The 15,607-nt window shown below is 46.3% G+C and overlaps 1 protein-coding gene across 8 annotated transcripts in view; it reads right to left on the minus strand.

Moving 5' to 3' along the window:
* The window catches only part of TRRAP (transformation/transcription domain associated protein), a 2,065,012-nt gene that overhangs the window by 831,536 nt on the left and 1,217,869 nt on the right, over positions 1-15,607 (minus strand). For all 8 annotated transcript variants that reach the window (XM_069647248.1, XM_069647247.1, XM_069647244.1 and 5 more), the window contains one exon: positions 8,632-8,742. In XM_069647248.1, the coding sequence (XP_069503349.1) occupies positions 8,632-8,742 (111 nt within the window). The remainder of the gene's footprint in view (positions 1-8,631; positions 8,743-15,607) is intronic.

Below are 15,607 nucleotides of genomic sequence, written 5' to 3' on the forward strand. Positions count from 1 at the left end.
GTTTATTCACCTGAAGTATGGCATATGCGTTTATTAGTTTGAAATAGTACTTACCTGAATATACCTTTACCATGCGTATATAAAATAAGACATACTACCGTAATCCTATTTCTGATGGTTGTATCTGCTTAGATTTACATGCTTTGCATATAGTCCGACATCTAGTGGAAATCGCGGAGTATTGCATCTTTTTTTCGAAGATCGAAAAAGGGAGGTAAACATGGGTGTGACTGTAACACGATCCCCAACGTGACGTGTGGTGTTCCCAAAATCCTTCACATATCGAGGTCCCACCGGTTGCTTTTGTTCTTCCGCGAGGGAGACTTACAGAGGCGTGAGTACAGAAGAAAGTAGGTGTAAGATGTCTATGTTCATTCTACTTCAAGAGGGGAGGAAGGATGAGCGCATGTGAATCTATGCAGATACAACCATCAGAAATATGATTACGGTGAGTAATGTCTTTCTTCTGATCTTTGTGACTCTGCTTAGATCACCTGCTGTGCATAGACTAGCAAACAGTACCCGGAGATGATGGTGGGATGCGTGAAGGAACAGTAAGTAGCAAAGAGATGTGTTAGTACCACCTATCCCATCTGAGAATCAGACTTAGAGTGTGTGTCCCTGTGTCCTTCTCACCTGGTGATCGGTGTCCTTCCACCGGGGTGCAGGCCCAACATCCGGGCCGGTTCAGTCATGCTTGGAGGCCGGCGCGCCGTCCTGGAACCCTTGACGACGACGGCAGCCACCTCGAAAAGCCTTGGAACAACCCCTGTAGGCTTCCTGGGTCATGGAACAGGAGGGTTGGCGGTAAGAGGATGATCCACTGCCGAAACTATACAGACTTCCCTCCTGAGGGACGAAAGGACCGACGGTGCTATTGCAGCTTTCCCAGAGCACGTGCCGTCTCCGAGTCAGCCTTGATGGCCTGAAGAGATTCATCAACGGCTTGGCCGAAAAGATTGTCTGTCGAACGGCATGTACAGGACCCTCGTCTGGACCTCTTGTCTAAATTGGTGGCCTTCAGCCACCCAAGGCAACTGAGGCAAAACCTTATTCCCATCTGAAGGAACCCTGTGTCCGCAATGTCCAGGGCCACGGTGATGGCGTGGTCTGATACCACCTCGTGTTCCCGAAGGATCTCCATTGCCTCAATCCGCTTGTCCTTGGGGAGGAAATCCAGAATGGGCACCATCTTGTACCATAGCTCCCGGTCCTACCTGGCCAGGATCGCTAAGGCCTTGGCCGCCTTGACCATCATCATCGCCGACCTTCCGTCCTACGGCGTCCAAGTTCTTCCCCTCACCGTACGGGGGAACAGAGGTTGACGACGGGTTTGATGACTTATTCCTAGCCGCAGCCGAGACCACAGAGTCCGATGATGGTTAAGACCGCAGACATTTGGGTGCCGATTCCGGCACCTGGTATTTCTTCTCTAGCCGGTCCCTCTTGGCTGAGGCTGAGGCAAGGTTCTTCAATAGCGCCAGCCCCTCATCCCAGATGTCGTCCAGGAGCTGTACCGACAGAATGGTCTTCCTTTTCGCCTCCCGGCAGTGATACAGGAAGCCCTACTTCTCTTCCAGGGTGAGCTGGAAGGGTTCCGACGCACAGGTGATCATGGAGTGGAAGGATCCCACTTCGTCTGGCGGAGAAGCCCCTGGTGGTGGAGAGATTCCGCCATCGTCTGGGTCCATCGTTGCTGTCCCTGTATCCCTGGGGGGGGGAGGGCAGTGATGGTTAGAATGGAGGTGCAGGGTGTCTCCTCCTCTTCTTTGGCGGTGGTGGCCCTGGTGTCAACGGGTTAATCGCCGGTGGTGTCGCTGGTGGTGCTGTCGGCATCTTCTTCTGAATCTCCGACACCAGTGTATGGAGGGTCGAGAGAATATCATGACCATGTCTCTGGGGGGTGCCTTCTTGGGAACAGGGTCGCTGGACCCAGTGCCTATGTTGTCGCCTCCGGCGGGCATCTCCTCGACGTTCTCATTGTCGTCCTCATCGTCACCACACTCCTACGGGATGGTTTGGATGGAAACCATCTATTCCTAGTCGGATGAGGAAATATCTGTGTCCTGGAGCTCTTCCACCCCCCGCCCCTGCCCCTTTTTGGGGTCCTGAGGGGTCGGCTTTGGGCTAAGGTCCAGCATCCTCTTTTCCAGAGTCTTCTCCACTGAAGAAGAGCCATCCTGACCACCACCGGGGTACGCTGGACCAGGTAGCAGCCCCTTTCACGTTTCAGAGGGTGGCAGCAACCAGCTCGATAGAAGAGGACGATTTGGCCTGTATCACCTGGGCCTTAAATGGCAGGTCGGACACCTTGTCCTGCTTGGCTTTCTCCAGCTTCTCTCGCAGCTTCCCTGGGGAAGCTGACTTTCTCTTTGATGAAGAGTTGGAGCGATGACTGGGAATTGAGGCTGATGGAGACTATGAACGCGCCCTGACCGTCGCGGGACCCGCTTGCGCAGCGACCCTGACGGAAGCTGTCTCGCAGTACTTGGGTCTTGTCTTGGGTCCCCATGGATGGCACACCCTCAAAGGTCTTAAAAGCCTGCTCTTGCTGGATTGATCCAGATAAGGCATGCCCCTGTGGAGCACACGAGGTAGAGTCCTTGGCTTTAAGTCACACTGCCAGCCGGACGTGCCAATTCTTCATTGTGCGCTTGGAGAAGCCACGGCAGATCTCGCAATCTTCTTCTGTGTGTATCGGGTGAAGACAAAGGCACTGGGAATGCTTGTTGTCCGTGAAAACAAGCCGCAAACCGCAGCTGGTGAAGAGCTTGAAGCCCCGTCGTTGTCCTCCTCCTCCGACATGATCCGGCGCGGTGCAGGCCTGATGTTGTTCTGGAAACTTCCAAGAAGAAAGCGCTTGATGATTTTGCCCTTGAGGGGCGATGAAAGATGCCGAAAAACAGATCCCTGTTAATCGGATGAATAAACGATGGATCACACGGGCTCGACTGAACAAAAATAGGGTTTTCCTAGCCAAGAAAGCACAAAAAATGCATAAAGCTTTAAGAGCGAAACACGAGGACTCCCACACTTAAACGTGTGGTAAAAATCTGAAGATGTCTGTCAGAGGAGGGGCTTAGGGAGAGAGCAGTCATTGGCTGGGAACAGTACGACCCATAGCTCAGTGATTGGTTTACAGGAGAAAGGCAGTTTATAAACGAAAGTGAAACTGTTTTTTCCTTTTACCGAGGATTCCCAGCCTGACAACTGGTCATTTTAATGAGCATGTGAATCCATGCCAGACCCCATGTTGGAGAACTACTGGTTTCCCATAAGCTCCAAGTAGCTTGCACCAGTGAAGTGGACAGAGATTGCCCACAAAAGCAGCAGCTTTCCGAGGCAAGTGCATGACCTTATAAGGACTTCCCTGACCTGAGAGAACAGGAAGACCACCAAATTGCAATATGGCCAAAGAGCAAGTTAAAATCTCATGGCACGGCTATTTGAGGGCGCTAGTCACGAGGTAAACGTGAATGTACACATCAAAAAGAATGCAAAAACAGTAAAAATATAATTGCTGCCACCAGCTTGTCTTTAGCTGCATATAAAAGTAACAATAAATCCTCTGTGTAAAAAGATGGGGTAATACAAAAGTATCCCCATTACACTGCATTGCAAGATGCTATGTGCTCTCGACAGGTGCACGCCCAGCAGAAGATCTTCGCAGCACTGAATCGTTGCAGCCTTTTTCAAGCTCAGTTGAAAGACCGTTTTCGTGCAGTGGAGTTTTTGTCTTTTCTAGGCCCTTGTCTCGGCTGAGGGGACTTTCATGAGCAGGATTCAGTCACTGGCGGTCAGAAGGATGCCTACCAAGTTTAAGATGAAACTGAGCTTCAGAAGATGTTGCACTGCAAAACTGCACAGGACCCAGGGCATTGAGAACCGGATCTCTTATTGGTTACCTCGCCAGCAATTTTAGGACCCTTCACTCTACATTGGTTTTAGGGAACACACATGGAAACTGTTAGGGGTTTTTGATAAAGTCCTGTATGAAACAAAACTTGCCTACCTTGGACGAACAGGGCAACACTCCTTAGGGTTAGCCTGAAAAACCCAAAGGTTTGGTAGCAATGGCTCAGCAGCCAGGCTTAGCCTAGGAGGGATGAGGGCTTTAGGTAGGCACAAAGTACTCAGAGCATGCACTTACACACTTCAAGGAAACACTTACACACTAACAGTTATATAAAAATAAGCATGTATATTATATACACTAAAGCGGATACATTTAAATAAGGTAAGTACTATCACACAGAAGCATTAAACACAGAACAGTTGTGATATCCAAAGGATAGGAATATACTTTAGAACAGTTTTAAAAAGCTAACACAAAGTAGTAGAAACTTCTGAAACAAGAGTGTAAACTTCAGACTAACTTGTATAACTTTAGTTATCCCCAGCTTAAACAATCTTTAAATGTCCAACCCTATTCTAGTTGAGTCTCGGACAGAGGAAGAAAGAGCACAAAAGCAGCAAACAAAGCACAGTCTATGAAGAGTTCTTCAAGTTTACAAGTAAATAGCAGGAGATTTCTTTGGTATAGAGAACAAAGGGTTGTCCATCGCAATGTAGCTCAATGTAAGCCTGGGAATGGGAAGAAAGTAACAGTTCAACTGCAATCCTCCAAAGCACAGGAAGAACAAAGCAGGACCCAGGTAAGTATTAGAGGCTGAACAGTACTTTGTAAGTGAAGAAGCTTGTGCAGCAGCAAGGTCCACAAGGAGAGAAGACAGCATACAGTATTCTTGGCCTTGGCGACTAAAGAAAAGAACTTTCAATGGATCTGGCTGTTGCTCTCAACAGTCAACACCCAGCAGAAGATCTTCACAGCAATGGCTCTTTTTTTTTTTCTCGAGGCTCTGTTAAAGGACGGTTGTCATGCAGTGGAGTTTGTGCCTTTTCTCGGTCCTCGTGTGAGCTGAGGGGAATTTCACGAGTGGGATCCAGTCATTGGAGGTCCCGAAGGATGCCACAAAGTTCCAGATGAAACCGAGTTTCAGAAGATGTTACACCGCAAAACTGCACAGGACCCCGGGCATTGGGGACCAGTTCTCTTGTGGTTTACCTGGCCAGCGTCGCTATTACTCGGTTGCACCCCGAAATACGGCTGTCGCAAGCTTGCGGTACAAGTCGCATATCTGCACATTTCACAGTCCTAGCCTTAAGGAATCCTGTCCTAGAGAAGTTTCATCCACCGCGACTGGAAGGACGCCTGCCGTCGTCTATGTGCGGTGGTCGTCACTGGAAATTGCCTTCCCCCGTCCTGTGAAGTGTCATGAATCATTGAATCTTGCATTTTCTCATCACCAGGGTTTCCATCTCTCATCTGGACCTGACCGAACAATCCTTGCACCTGTAGCTCCTGGGCACAACTGACCAGGACCAACAGAAGGAAATCCAACTTCCAGAAACCCCCAGTCGACCCATCAAGTAATCTGGGAAAATCAGGAGTCAGGGTGTAGGTAAACGCAAAACATCTGTCTCCCCCGATCCTCCATAAGATAGCATTGGGAAATAGTCCCTGTGTATCCATGTGACAAATGGACCACAATATACCTAAGCAAGTAACTTTGTTGCAGCTCCTCTTTTGAACAATCACCAACGAAAGAAACTTACATGCTATAGATACATTCTGGGGAGTAGCATTGTGGCTCCTGTGACATTTAACCACAAGATTCTGTTCTCCTTAGGGATTGGACTGCTGAAGTTAGGGACCTCTGGATCAATCGGAATCAGGGACAACTATTGGTTTCACTCATGCCCCACACCTAGACTCTCTGGCAGCACAGATGTGGGCTGGGAACAGACAGTCCCACCCACGTCCTGGGAGAGACAGACGGACAGACAGACAGACAGACAGACACACACACACACACACGCGCGCACGCTCCTTCCGGGCAAGTGCATTTGTTAAATCCAAATGTAATAAATGCCATCAAGCTGATGCCAAGCACATGTTTGTATTCTGTCCAAAAATATAAAAGTACTGTAAGAAATGTTCTCCAGAATTAATGCAGTCTTTGGCAAAAATATTTTGTGTACACAACACCTGATTCTCTGGGCTCATGCGGAACAAGATGAAACATGTTTTGTCTATTTGCTTGGCAAGTGTATTGTTAGCAGGAGCTTTGGCCAATGTTTTCTCACCTTCTTATCAATGGTTACAGTAACTGACAATGAAAATCAACTGGTTATACATTACTAAGGCGGAAAGGCGACTGCTTCCTAGCAAGACATTTCGATTTGTAAAACTGCTTTCTGCCCACGGATATCCAACTAATAGTACTCATGAACAATAAAGAAAAAACCAAGTGAGGACACTGAAGATCCTATCTATTCATGTTTTCCCATTTATTCTCCAATTCACTAAGACCTTTACCTCTTTAAAGCTATGCACCATTCGACAAAGAAAATACAAAACAAATATAGATAAAAAATAGGTGTCCCGTTATATTCACTCATAGTTATTATGGTGATCAATGGAAAGAGGAGTTTCTCTATGGGGTAAACTGATCCGTATTATTAAGTAGCATTGTGCTCAAGTCTATACCAAGGACAGTCAATTACAAGGTTTGAAATTGCTGGAAGCTATTTAGGTGCTGCCTCGAGCCCAAGACAACCTAGTTAGCTTGAAAACAACAGCTACCAGAAGCGTGGTTTGGCTCCCCAGGCCAACTGGCATCTTTCAAAAAACATGCATATGTGGTATTAACTTTCAGTATTTGAGAATGTCAATAAGGACAAATTAGAACACATCTAGTAGATATTTAAGCATAATGGATATGCATAATGGGCAAAAGGTTTAAGTGTATATTTCCTGAAGAAGTTAGATTTTTGGTCAACTGTGCACTTGCTCCTGGTTCTTCAGCAGTAGTTCCTGACTACTGGGTGATGCCTGAAACCCAGGAGCTGTTTTTTGCTCCTGCTAATCGTATCCTATTTCGAGCCCTGTAATTACATCTGCAGGTTCTGGATAAAGTCCACACTAAGATTTATTTTAAGAGTACAGTCCATACACAGGAACCACCGGTATCCAGTGAAGGTTTTGCAAGCAAAAATGTAGAGAGTGAAAAAATTGACAGGCAAAGGGATGTCAAAAAATGCAGCTGAAAAGTAGCCCAAAATGTAATGCTGCTAGGGTAATTGTTAATAGGTAGGGTTCTGTGGACATGTGATTGTCTGGTTTAGGGTTAGGATAGGGGTTAGCCTTACAGTAAAGATTTGAATTAGATTTAGGGTAAGAGTTATGGTCAGGGTCGCTGCTACAAGGCTGGTGATGTTGGGGTTTGGTTAGTCTTTAGGGTAGATAAAGTGCCAGGCCAAGTGTTAGGGTAGGGGTTCTCGTAAGGCTACGGCTAATAACGTAATGGTTTGGGTATATGTTAAAGAAAGGTATAGGGAAGTTGGGGAGGGCTGATGAAGTTGGAGTAGATAGGGATTAGGATAAACGGTGGTTAGAGCGAAGCAAGCATTAGGGTAAGAGTTAGAGTTGCAGTTAGGGAGAAGGCTGAGGTTAGGATTAGAGCATGGGTTGGGCTTGGCCAAGGGCTATGTCATAAGTGGCGAGCTGGTGATGGGGTTGGAGTTAAGTTCACTGCTCATTTTCGATTGCCTTTGTATTGACTAACATACAAATAAAATGCTGAAGGGTGCTGAAGGGTCAGTGTTCTGTAAGAGTTCAGGGTAGTAATTAGAGTTAGTGCGATTGTTGAGGTGTTCTTAAAGGCTCGGGTCATTGTTGGGGTTAGTCTTGTAGTTAAATGTATTTAAAAAATAGATTTTTTTGGCGACCTTATTACAGGTAACATTTTCACACTTTGCTCTGATTGTATTGAATTACTACATTTTTGAAAACTTTTTGCAGACTACATTTTCCTGGGGACATTGTCACATAGAATCCAAACACCCCCATTCAAGACAACTACTTGGATTTTGTCAATGAATTTGAATACATGTGCAGTCATTTTGAACAAATTAAACACACAGATGGAGGAGCCACTTCGAAGGTGAGAAATGCACAAGAAAAAGTAATACAATATAAAATCACAAACAGAAGCAGAAAAAATGCAAACAAAACAGAGTGAAATCAAATTATTAACCCAGATAGATAAAAAATATATACAAAAAACAAAGACGAATGCTTGATGCACAAATGTTCCTAAACACCACAAAAATACTGCATATGATAGGATAGGTTATTTATAACGCGCTTAATAGCCAGAGGTTTCTAAGCGTGGGCCCGGGGATCGAACCTCTGGTGCTCTGTGTCATCTTGCTTCCAAGGCGAGCACGTTGCCCCTGAGCTATCCTCCCGAGACCATTACATGTTAGGCAATGTCACATTCTAAACAAGTAAAAACTGAAAAAATTAAAAAGAAAGTACATTGTATCAACTGTAAAAAAAAATCTATTAAAAATGCACACAATAAAAGAACATTCAAAGGATAACCTTGGATGTGTTACAAAACAACAAGAGCAAGATTCTGATTTTTTTTCCTAACAAATGTTAATCTATACAAGATCAAGATGCAAACGTCTTACCTAAAATGCACCACTAAATATATCTGATATCTAGCCTTTCCATTGTCACAGGAACATAGCACACCTGCATAAGCATCAAAAACACTGTACCTGACAGGCTATTCGGATCAGAAAATTGACCACTGTGTCCGTGTGCTGCTTTTCAATTGGTTTGGCAACTAGGGCATCCACACCTGGCATCGATTGACTGCGTCCAAAAACCTAGATTAAGAAACATAGCAGTCATTCATAAATAGGGTACATTTATCTAAAGATACAGCCCACAATAACACATCTAAGGGCAACACATGCTGCAGGAGTTCTGAATGTCACCTCAAATGTCTCTGCAAGCTTATGTAACAGTGTATGCATGCAGAAAAGAAACATGCAAAGCCCCAAAATACAGCGCTACTTGGCACTGCAAAAAAAAAAAACGTATTTCTCCTAGTTACTCTTAATACCTCTATGAGTGGGAAAAATGTTCAACATTCACAGAATCTTTTACTTTTTATGGGCGTCAGTTTTTGACTCTCCATAGCGTCTTTTTAAAGTTATCCTCTTTAACAACTGTTTGGCAATAAGTGCCTGTTGTTGCTCAGTTGCCCTAGGGGCTCCCCTTTTAACTATCTTTTGCTAACCTCGAGAGAACTACAGTTCCCAAGGGTAGAAAGGATCCTTGGATCCCTTTTACATTTTATTTAGTGAAACCAGCACACCCCACCTTATGTGGAGTGCTGGGGAGATACAATGTATCCCCTTTCACACTAAAACTAACAATTCTGTTACAGGGACAAGCTTACCTTCAATGGCTGGTGGCAGTGATACGTTGTATTAATTTGGTGCACCTTAACCGCAGGCTGTGTTCGCAGCTGCAGTAAAGGGTGCTTATTTTACCAAAATGACCCGTGTCTTCTTTTTTCGTCATTTTAGTGTTTCTTGTCCTTTCTTGTTCCTTCCCCTGACATCGAGGGCAGGAAATTCCTTTGTGTGATTTTTATCTTCAGCGGGAGTCCCCTGGACTCCCTGCCCAGGCTCCAGTCTGTCTGTGAAGGAAGGAGGCGAGGGAGGAGTCCAAAACTCCACAGCCCATTGTCTTCCTCCTTGCCTGAATGCCGACAAATCCCAGTGGGGGGGGCTGGCTGTCCTGATTGGACAACCAGACCGCCCCTTGTAAAACACAGGGAGAGAATGCAGAAGTTGTGTGGCAATTCCTGTTAAATACTACGAACCTGGGAGCTGAAGACAAGTCGACCACTGGAACTGAAACCGAAGAGGATGACAAAGTAAAAGCGGCTCAGACGATTTCCAGCGATCGTAGAGTCTGTTGTGTAACCTGAGCCTGCTGTAGCCCTTCCTTCCAATCGACCCAGGGACTCTGAAAAAGATGACCCTGACACAGAGCCTGGTGAGACCCACTAGAATCAAGAAGACCTGCATTTTGAGCCATCCCACGCGTTGCTGCGACCATGCATTGCTGCAATACCCCAATACCCTGGGACCTCAAGCCACTGGGCAATGAACAGTATTCCAAATCTCGCTGAAACGTTGTGGGCATCCTGGTCAATCTCCAGAGACACGAATTGAGTCCAAAAAGTACCCTCAACAAAGTGCTGAACCTTTGTAACGACAAGAATTCTACCACGATTTTCGGTCTTCTTCTGTGCTCATTGAAAAGGCGCCAAATCCACAGAACCTCTTTCAGCCACAAGGAAAACCTTGCCTAGAGCCTTCTCCATCGATCCCGGATGCAAAGTCCCTTCCAAGGTCCTGATTTCAGTCACCACGACAAGGAATCTACTGACCGGGTTTTTGGCTGCAGATCCTGAAGTCCCCCTGCTGCAAAATCTTCTTCAATGCTGAGGTACTGTGTTGGCTTGGGTATGTAATTGCCTTTAAATCTCTTGGGATTCCTGCGTCGCTGGGGGGGTTTTCTGTGATTGGGATGTCTCTCATCCAGTGCACCCAGCCCCACTGCTAGAATCCTGCTAGGGTGTCTTCTGCGAAGCCCCTGGGCCCTCTTCTAACCCTAGAAGTAAAGTACTCGCCTATTTGCCCAGTCTTACTAAGGAACTCTGACTTTTGCTACTTAAGAACCTATTCTGACACTGTCTGTTGTTCACTAGTCCCTAGGGACCCCCGTTCTGCTTGCCACTGAGAACACTCATGCGCCAAGAACCAGCAAAAGACTTTGAAGGGATTGGGCCTTTTGCCTAGAAAAGAAAATAAGTGTTTAAAAGTTACTTACTTGTAAAAAAGTTGGTTCGTAAGTATAGTGAACAGTTACAAAAGTTCTTACTTACCTTGGATGTGTGATGCACTATTCTTAAAAGCATGGTTAACATCTTTCTTTCCGTAGAACCCATTTTACCATTCTAATAGAAAGTAGATGTGAAAGTATATTACTCTCCTGTGATAAGGTTGTGCCTCTTCCCAAAAGTAATGTCTTGGTATCACCAGATTAGTCCTCTGAGGATAATTGTAGGGGTATCCCCCAACTGAGTCTTGCTTCCTGTTAGGCAGAAACCTGTGCAGTTCCCTCTGGGACCACTGCAAAAGATTTAAGACTACAGGTGTTTGGCAGTAAACCCACTTGGTAGCAGTCTGTACCACACAGATTCACTTGGTAGCTGTGGCTGAGCAGTCAAACTTCCCTCAAGAAGAGTTAGGCAGTATACAGAGTATTCACAATAGGTCAAGAGAACACAATAGAACAAGTAAACACTGACCAGGGCTTGGTGTAAAAGAGATATAATTATTTATTTAAAACCACATCTAGAAAAACACACAGGCACTAATAGTAAGCAATTCAAAAACACGGTCACTAAAAGATATACACTCCCTTAAAAGAGTATTAGACAAGTCTTAAGTAAAGCCCCCACTTATTTTCATACAGCGGTGAGCGCTTAACGTAGATGGCACTCTAATAGTTCGTTTTAAAAAGGGAGAGAAAAGCAGAGAACAAACTGAAACAGATCCCAACACTTTTACAAGAACATAACAAGAGAGGAAGGCAAAGTAAGACCGTGAATTCAGAGTCAGTAGGCCGGATCCGCTTTAAGAGGATCGAAACGAAATGTGTCCAAGGTCACACGGTTGCAGTGCACAAAAGTCTTGTAATGGTTCAAAAAGGAGTTGGACCAAAGAAAGGGACCAGTTAGAGGGTCAAGGCGGCCAGCCTGTTAGGCAGAAACCTGTGCAGTTCCCTTGGGGAACACTGCAAAAGATTTAAGACTACAGGTAGAGCAGTAAACCCCTTTGGTAGCAGTCTGTACCACCCAGATTTACCTGGTAGCTGTGGCTGAGCAGTCAGACTTCTCTCAAGAAGAGTTAGGCAGTATGTAAAGTATACACAATATGTACCAAAACACAATAGCACAAGCAAACACTGACCAGAGCTTGGTTTCAAAAGTATATAGTTATTTATTTAAAATACACATAAGTTAAAAACACTCTAGCAAAAATATAGTAAAAGCACTTCAACACAGTTATAATGAAAGTAGATTCAATCCTTTCTCCTATCTAGACAACTCTAAGTAAACACCACTTAATTAAAACAGAGGTGAGTGCTTAACGTTAGATGACACTCTAGTAGTTTCCAAGAAAGGGAGAGAAAAAGCAGAAATGGGTTAGACACACCACTCTAAGGTCCAGAGCACTTGCAATAGGCTTAAAGAAGAATAAAGTCACAGGTGAGCAAAAGTCACTAGGCAGGGCCCACTCTTAGAGTAGCCGGAGCGAAAATGTGCCCAAGATCACACTGTTAGTTAGAGATTCAAAGTCTTGCAAAGAGTCAAAAAGAGGTTAGAGTGGCTCAGAAAGTTTAGCCAAAGTGTCCCAGGCACTCCCAGGTTCGAAAGCCGGGGACTAAATCTACCCCGTACAGTCGGTAGCAAGGGAAGCCAGGCAGAACACAGTACCTTAAGCGGAAAGGATCCTCCAGCGGTGGCAGTTGTTCCAGGCAGTGGCAGCAGGGCTCGACGTCGGTCAGGGGAGAAGAAGTTCTCGCTGAAGAGCAGAAGAAGAGGGTCGTTGCACTGCCCGGGAAGAAACCAGCCGCGGAGTCCTCCGGTTAAAGGGTTGGTACCGACTTTCGCGGTATGGGGGTAAAGTGTGGTATTCCGGTTGCCGGGGTGCTTGGCACAGGCAAGGCGGCCACGAGATACCTCAAAGAACGGAAAGAAGGCGAAAACTGGTTGTCCCCACCAGTCAAGGGAAGGAGCCACTCCGTTAAGAGTTCTCCTCGGTCGTCGGGAAAAAGTGGTGAGACGGTTCAGCAGGGCTCCACCGGGTGGTGTCGTCGAAGCAGGTCGGCTCAGCTCTTCCCTCGTCGGATTCTTGGTCCTGTGGCGACTTCTGAAGTCCCAGTCCCCAAAGCCCTGCTTTTATGCAGCAAACCCCCATTCACCCAGCCTAGCTGTCACTCAAACATGCTAAGTGGTGAGCCGGGCGGCTCACCACTTGGGCCAATCAGGACGGAGTGCGACTTGAGTTACCAAGGTAACTCAGTCCAGGGTGCCTAAATCCCCCTCCACCCCTCCTAAGTACCCCAGACAGAGTGGCACCACTTTGGAGGGCTTCTGTGGAGAAGCCCGCCAAAAGTGGAACAAAGGGCTCCACTTTGGGTCAGAGTTACAGAGGCGAACACCAACGCCATTTTAGAATCAAGTTTTGGCAAAAAGTCCCAACCGGAGTTATAAAAATAAATATATAAACCGGCGGTATGTTTAAGGCTACCGTAAATAATTAATTAAATGTGTTAGCCTAAAACAATGGGAAATCCCATAGGGAAATATTCGCGGTTGAATATAAAAAGTAGTTTCCACTGCCACCAGCCAAAACTCGATCAGGGGGGACGGAGACGTGCCCCCTCGACTAACAGACCCTGGGGCAATCGAATTGCCCCAGCCAGTACGTCCACAATATGATGGTTTGTACTGGTTCTGTTCAGGATTCAAGACTAGCAAAGTCTTTGGTGACTTTACATGCCCTGGGAGACAGTAGTCAGTCCCAGGGTATGGAGTCTATGTTGGGGAGTCCCTAGGACACCCCTGGGTCACGGCACAGAGGGTGCTGTGTAACCCACATCACAAAAATACATGAGGCCCTATGGAGTAAAAGACCCCATAGCCCATTCAACACAAGGTTTAACCAAGAAAACACACTTCAACATGTCCAAGAGTGAGGGTAAAAGAGTCTCACTCTTGGCAGGAGAAAAAATTAAACCCCAGAAATCCAGCAAAGCTGCTGGGGGACTCACTAGGTAGGGAAATTCAGCCTAAACAGAGAATTCTCCCTAACACTCGCCCCCCCCAGACTAAGGGACAGGAGGATTTAATCCACTCCTGGATGAACCTCATACCTCTAGTCGATGATATACATCCTAGAGAGTCCATCAGCATTTTGATGGTGACACCTTGACCTATGCTTAAGGGAGAACTCAAAGGTTTTCTTTTGCAAGCTAAAGGACCTACAAACCCTTTGAGGAACATCAGTCTTTTTGTTATAGGGGATCTGGTTGACCAGTCCCTCAGAAGTTGGTACAACTTCTGAACCTATGTTAGGCTTTTTCAAGGGGTCCTTATAAAGGATTCCCTGAGATCTAGAGGGGCCTCCAAGGTTCCTCACCACCTCTCTTGTGGGAGCAGGTTGGGTCTTAGGCCTCTTGGTTGGAGGGGTTGGGGTTAGGCACTGCACCTGCTTCCCCTTCCTCTTAGATCTACCCTTACCTATTTTAGGAGTTTCCCCCCTAACATTAGGATTTGAGTTGGGGTCTTCAGTAGAAGGTCCAACAGTCTGAAGGTTTTTGGCCTTAGACTTTTCTTTTCTGGTTTTCCACCAGCACTGAGAATTACCAGTTCTCTCAGGTCTAGATAGGGGCCTAGTTGGTCTATCCACCTCTTCCTCAGAAGCAGGGGGGGTCAGAGACTCTGAAACTAGGGGAACAATGATGGAGCTTGGTTGGGGCTCCCATGTTCCTAGCATACTATCCGGAAATGTGCCTGGGTTAGAGGTCAACTTACTAACACCAGGGCTTGTAGTGGGGTTCTCAGTAGAGGGTCCCACAGGCTTAGAAGGGTCCTTCAAGGTAGCCTTTCTAGCCAATTTGGTTAAGTTCTGCTTCTCCATACTGGGAGGCCTGGGGGTATGTGACACTACTCCTAGAGTTCTTAGGTCATTCCCCAACAGGACCTTCCCAGGTACCTCAGTCTGAACACTGACAGGGATCCTCACTGTCATGTTGTTACACTGAATGAGGGCTGGTAGAATAGGAACCATTTGGACAGGGCCTCCAGACATCTTAGTGGGACCTTTGGGTGCTTTGGCCACATCCTCAGGTTGAAAGAAGCTTTCATCCACTACTGTTCTGCTGGCCCCAGTGTCTCTCCTGGCAGGAGTATCCTGGCCATTGACAAGAACACTGTCCACATAATACACCTTAGAGTTAACAGGTAGGGAGTTATACACAACCCTATTCTGGGGACTAACCAGACCCATAGGCTCTAAGTTTACAGTGGCTTGAAGACCCAAGGGTTCTTCAGCAAAGAGTTCAAAGTGGGCACTAGCCATCTGTACTTCATCCTCAGGAGTGAAGGCTAAGGAGACTGTGCTGATCCCTGCAGGTTTACCCTTGCACTTGGGATCTCCTTTGATATGGTCAGTACCCTGACAGACATAGCATTGTCCAAATGCTCTCTGGAAGGGTGGCTTGTTCTGACCTCCTTCTGGCTTGTGGCCAGAAGGTACAGTAGCCTGACTAGGTTTCCCATGTGGCTTACCCTGGTTATTTTGTGGTTTGGGGCCCTCTTTGGGATAGGAATTATTAGAATTCTCTTTGGAGTCCTTTTTAGACTGTTTCTCCCCATCCTTCTTCTGAGTTACCCCAGAATCCTTGTGAGTGGCCCTGTTGGCAACCCACAAGTCAGCAGCCTTAGCTAGTTTCCGGGAATCCAATTCCCTGGAATCAGCCAAGTGTTGTCTGAGCTCAGGAGAGCAGGCATCATAAATAGTCTCCAACATAAACAAATTCTTCATACCTTCATAAGTGTTCACCTTGTAACCCTTAATCCATCCCTCTAAGTTTTTCAAA

This window comes from Ambystoma mexicanum, chromosome 2q (assembly GCF_040938575.1).
Source record: "Ambystoma mexicanum isolate Mex_15411 chromosome 2q, UKY_AmexF1_1, whole genome shotgun sequence".
Classification (NCBI taxonomy): Eukaryota; Metazoa; Chordata; class Amphibia; order Caudata; family Ambystomatidae; genus Ambystoma; species Ambystoma mexicanum.